Below are 6,000 nucleotides of genomic sequence, written 5' to 3' on the forward strand. Positions count from 1 at the left end.
ATTCCGAGGGATTGCCCATGATGATATGTGACACCAGCCCACGCACCCTTGTGATTGACTCATTACTATTATTATTTATGATTAATATAGGCCTAGTCTGCTCAATCTGCATTTGGAAATATCCACAATGAACACTGGTGATTCCCAAAGGAGCCCAGCATGTCTGCTGGGTGTGTGAGCAAGGCTTTGTAGGCACGTGGCTGTCCCTTTAAATGCCGCCGCGGCCCCTGATTGGTGGCTGGCCGCCTGTGACCCCCCCGGCCTCTGCTCCCTGACCCGGGCGGTGCGCATGGTAACAGCAATGGAGCCAGGCCTGGAGCTCAGGATCAACCAGCAGTTCGCCGACAGGTACCAGCGGTACCGGCAGAAGGAGGAGCTGCAGCGGCGTGAGTGGCGCGGCGGCGGAGCGCAGCGCGGGGGCAGGGGGCAGGGTTTGGTTTAATTCCATTCTTGGTTCTGTGTGGCAGCCTGTTGGAGTAGGCCTCAGCCCTCGGGCACAAACCCTGACAGATTCAATCAAACCTCTCAAAATATTCCAAACCTCACCTTAAAAATAGTCAATATCTACATAGAAAAAATATAATACACACATCTATATGTATAAATATTTATATCTATCCTATACGTTTATATCTTATCTATAATATATATTTGTATGTATCTCATAAATATATATTTGAAAAAAATATATGAATATCCATATCTCACTATATCTATCTATCCTATATGTTTATACCCATGTATATCTCTCCTATCTATCTATAATATATATTGTGTGTGTATCTATCTCTCTCTCTCTGTCTCTCATTATTTATATATACATACATATATTAGATCGATCGATATATATATTTTTTATATATATATATATAAAATATATATGAAAATGTGTGTATATATATTTCTGCTATATGTCTATATCTGCATCATATATACACACACATAGGATATATATATATATATAGATCTATATCTCCTATATATCTATATCTGTCATATATATAAGGAGATATATATATATAAGGAGATATATTTATAGTTATCTATCTATCTATCTATCTATCTATCTATCTATCTATTAGCTATATCCATCTATATGTGTATATATTTCTATATCTATGTATCTCTATCCCTGTATATGTCATCAGATTATGGTCATCAAGCTTATGGTCTTCAGGGCAGTAGTGATACCTGCCCTCCTATATGGCTCAGAGACGTGGACTATATACAGCAGACACCTCAAAGCACTGGAGAAGTACCACCAGCGCTACCTCCGCAAGGTCCTGCAAATCCACTGGGAGGATAGATGCACCAATTTCAGTGAACTCGCTCAGGCCAACATCCCCAGCATCGAAGCACTGACCACGCTCGACCAGCTCCGTTGGACGGGCCACGTCGTCCGCATGCCCAACGCTAGACTCCCTAAGCAAGTGCTCTACTCAAAACTCCTACACAGCAAGCGAGCCCCAGAGGAAACGCTTCAAGGACACCCTCAAAGCCTCCTTGATAAAGTATAACATCTCCACTGGCAACTGGAAATCCCTGGTCCAAGACAGCCCAAAGTGGAGGAAGCGCATCCAGGAGGGCGCTGAGCACCTTGAGTCTCGTCGCCGATAGCATGCAGAAATCAAGCGTAGATAGCGGCAGGAGCATGCAGCAAACCAAGCTCCCCACCCACCCTTCCCTTCGACCCACCTGTGACAGAGACTGTAATTTCCGCATTGGACTACACAGTCACCTGAGAACTCACTTTGAGTGGAAGCAAGTCTTCTTCGATTTTGAGGGACTGCCTAAGATATATGTCATCTATATATATGTGTAATCTATATAAAATACTCTTTATATTTAAAAAATATATATTATCACTCTCATCTCTGCACCAATATATATGATAACTATGGTAGAGATAAGTAATAAATATATGTATAAATTATATATAGTGGAGATGGGTATTAAAATATATTTTACTGATGAGTGTACAAGATATGTTTTAATAATGTCTGTATATAATGCGGTAGAGAAGGGTTATATATATTTTTATATACAAAAAAAGTGGAAACAGTTTCTCTCTATCTACTTTATCAAAACTCTTTGATGTAATGTCTCAGTACGAATTAGTTAAGACTCGTAGTTCACCTCTAGGTAATACAAGACATATTTTTTGGTCTTTTGTAGCTGAATTTGTTTAGTATTTTGTAATATTGTACTGTGCAATTAAATGCTCTGTCGTTGATAGACAATTAAATCAATTAATAATATAAATTTTGTTTTGCCATATATATTTTTAGGTAAATGTATGTCTATATATATATATATATATATTGCAATCTAGGTAATGCTCAAAGTGAAGGAGGGATGAATCTGCAGGATAAAAGGCAGAGTATTTTCCATTTTCAGAATTGTAGTTATGATAATTTTAAAGAAATTCCGTCAAATCTTTCGATTTGATTTTCAGTGAAGGATCGCTATGGTGATGGCGCAGGTGAAGAAGAAAGTTCCAGCTCCGAATCTGATGATGAAAGTGAAGTGGTAAGTAGACTAAACTTGTTTTTGTTTTGCCAGCCTAACGGCAAAAATATATATAACAACTTCTATTTATATAGCGCCTTTAACAAAATGAAACATTCCAAGGCACTTCACAGGAGTATTATGGGATTAAAAAAAAAATCTTCTGACACCGAGCCGTATAAGTAGAAATTAGCGCAGGTAAAGAGGTAGGTTTTAAGGAGCGTCTTGAAGGAGGAAAGAGGCGGAGAGGTTTAGGCAGGGAGTGCAGAGCTTGGGACCTAGGCAACAGAAGGCACGGCCACCAATGGTGGAGCGATTTTATAATCAGGGATGCTCAAGAGGGCAGAATTAGAGGAGCGCATTTTCTGCTTTTATTTTGGATTTCTCGCATTTGCAGTACACCCGTGTACTTCACATCCTGCCTTGGCTGTTCCTGCAGCTCGTGTATCAATAGCCAGTCTTCGATTCATCCATCCCACAGGGTCTTTTCCCGGAGTGGACTCATTCCATCACCTAAAAGTGGCCAAGAATGAACTAAGATTGGGAAAGTAATTTCTCCTTAACTAAAACTAGGAGGGTGTTACTTTTTGTCCTAAATGAATGGCCCGCGAACAAAGTAATGCTCAGAAGCTTGAAAGCCATGTTTTAGCAGCGAGAACTTGTTTTTTTCCACACCTGTGAGGTGGCTCCTGGTTTTGGAATCCAGGTCAGGGGTTCTGATCTTTTGTATAAGCCTGTGATGCTTAGCTCCCTCTCTATTTCTTTCAAAGGAAACTGACCCCAAACTGGATATCGAGTTCTACAGGACGTTATCTCTGTTGAAGAAGAGGGATCCCAAAATCTACCAAAAGGATGCACAGTTTTACACGGTGCAAGGTGAGTGTTGTTTAGGTTTGAGTGGCATTACTGCTGAGCAACGTCGAGTGCCGAACTGCTGTGATAGTTTCCCCCACAGGGTGAATATCGGTCGTTCAGGCAATGTTTTTTCACATCTGTCTCCCACGTCCTCCGTTGAAGGAGTTTCAACCAATCTCTGCCGCTGCTCTTTAACATACTACTGTACCAGCACATTTGTGGCCGCTGATCTACATTGGCTTCTGGCCCATCAATGCTTCAATTTTAAAATTCTCACCTCTCATTTTCAAATCCCTCCATGGCCTCGCTCCTCCCTATCTCTATAACCTCCTACAAATCTCTGAGATCCTCGAACTCCTTACTTCATTGGCTGTAAAGCGCTTTGAGACATCCGGAGGTCATGACGGGTGCTATTTAAATATAAGTCTGTCTGTCTTTCCTGGCTTCCTCCCTCTTTTCCTTTTCATCCAGGTCCTAAGCTTTGGAATTTCCTCCCTAAACCTCTCTTTCCCCCGCGCCACCCCAAGTCCGCGCCTCTTCTCCCTTAAGACCCTCTCTAAAACTGACCTCTTTGATCACAGTTTTATTCAGCCATCCTAATATTTCCTTCTTTTGTTTAGTCTCTCAGTTTTTCTCTAATTACTTTCCTGTTATGTGCCGTGGGCCATTTTGCTTTGTTTAAGTCACTATATAAATGCAAGTTGTTTTATGGTATATTGCCCTGTGTTGTGAACATAAAAGAACTTGCATTTATATACCGCCTTTCACAATCTCAAGATGTACCGAAGTGCTTCACAGCCAATGAATTACTTTTGAAGTACAGTCACTTGTTATGGATGCAAATGTAACTGCCAATTTGTGAGCAGCAAAGCAAGATAGATGACCGGATATTTTGTTTTGGTAGTGTTAGCTGAGGAATAAATATTGTCCAGGACACTGGAAGAATTCCTTTGTGCTTCTAAATCCATGGAGTCTTTTACGTCCATCTCAGATGGGGCCTTGTTTAACGTATCTTATGAAAGACAACACAGTTGCCAATGAAGTGCCCGCTGAAGTGTCAGCCTAGATTATGTGTTCAAGTCTTGGAGTGGAACTTGAACCCAAGACTATCTAATTTCTGAGAATGCTCACTGAGTCAAGGCTGACGCATTTTATGGAATCTATGCAAGCGATGGTTATCTAGACATATAAGTATCAGACTGGAAATCATTATAATCACTATTACGGGTACGGTAGCATAGTGGTTATGTTACTGGACTAGTGATCCAGAGGCCTGGACTAATGATCCCGAGACATGAGTCTAAATCCCACCACGGCAGCTGGGGAATTTAAATTCAGTTAATCAAATAAATCTGGAATAAAAAGCTAGTATCAGTAATGGTGGATTGTTGTAAAAACCTATCTGATTCACTACCTTCCTTTCGGGAAGGAAATCTGCCGTCCTTACCTGGTCTGGCCCATTTGTGACTCCAGACCCACAGCAATGTGGTTCATTCTTACCCAATTGCCCATTTCAGGGAGCTGTTATGGGCAATAAATGCTGGATTTGCCAGCGACACCCATATCTTTCCAGTACACCTGTAACCAAAATGTAGTACAGGTGCGACATCCAAAATCCGGAGTTCCGGAATCAGACACCGGGCCGATCCGTGGCGGGGTCGTCCGGAAACCGGAAAATGTCCTGAAATCCAGGTGGCCCGATCTTGCCTTGGCCCGGCCTCCAGCCGCCCGGCACCGACCTGACCGACCTCCCATGGCCTCAGCCTGACGGCCCCCCCCCCCACTCCCCCCGCCCCCCCGACCGATCTCCCCATCCTCCCTACCTACCTTCCTCGGCCCAGGCAAAGACGTTCCGAAATCCGGACATACCAGAATCCGGAACGGTTTCGGTCCCGAGGTTTCCGGATTTCGGATGTCGCACCTGTAATCAAATTTGGGTATCGCTGGTAAGCAAGCACCAAAAATATTTGGTTGAGCTGCGCACCTTGGTTACATAGATCCAACAACAGAGATTACCAGAAGTGTACAAGAAGTCTGTCCACATCTACAAGAGATTGGCATGTAATGCCTTGAGCAATGTGAGATACTTTGTTCTGTCTAAGGTCCCCACCCAAAATATTTCTCTCTCTTTTTCTCTTTTTAAACCGGCTGCATATTTCAAAACTTTTTTTTTACTTCGGATTTTCAGTTTTTACTTTCTGAATATTTCATGGGGGTGGGGGAGGGGGTCGGGAGACCAAGAAAGAAAGACTTGCATTTATATAGCGCCTTTCATGACCACCGGAGGTCTTGAAGTGCTTTACAGCCAATGAAGTACTTTTTGGAGTGTCGTCACTGTTGTAATGTGGGAAACGCGGCAGCCATTTTGTACACAGTAAGCTCCCACAAACAGCAGTGTGATAATGACCCAGATAATCTGTTTTTGTTGATGGAGGGATAAATGTTGGCCAGGACACCGGGGATAGCTCCCCTGCTCCTCTTCGAAATAGTGCCGTGGGATCCTTTACGTCCACCTGAGAGGGCAGACAGGGCCTTGGTTTGATGTCTCATCTGAAAGACTCTCAGCACTGCACTGGGAGAGTCAGCCTAGATGTATGTGCTCAAGTTCCTGGAGTGGGACTTGAACCCACAACCTTC

General features: G+C 42.7%; 1 protein-coding gene across 1 annotated transcript in view; it reads left to right on the top strand.

Moving 5' to 3' along the window:
- Positions 1 to 273: 273 nt before the first annotated feature.
- kri1 (KRI1 homolog) overlaps positions 274 to 6,000 on the top strand; it is a 43,554-nt gene continuing 37,827 nt past the window's right edge. Inside the window, exons 1-4 of the mRNA XM_070867278.1 lie at positions 274 to 386; positions 2,456 to 2,529; positions 3,279 to 3,388; positions 5,588 to 5,610. Of these exons, the coding sequence (XP_070723379.1) occupies positions 290 to 386; positions 2,456 to 2,529; positions 3,279 to 3,388; positions 5,588 to 5,610 (304 nt within the window). The 5' untranslated portion in view covers positions 274 to 289. The remainder of the gene's footprint in view (positions 387 to 2,455; positions 2,530 to 3,278; positions 3,389 to 5,587; positions 5,611 to 6,000) is intronic.

This window comes from Pristiophorus japonicus, chromosome 24, assembly GCF_044704955.1.
Source record: "Pristiophorus japonicus isolate sPriJap1 chromosome 24, sPriJap1.hap1, whole genome shotgun sequence".
In the NCBI taxonomy this organism is placed as follows: Eukaryota; Metazoa; Chordata; class Chondrichthyes; family Pristiophoridae; genus Pristiophorus; species Pristiophorus japonicus.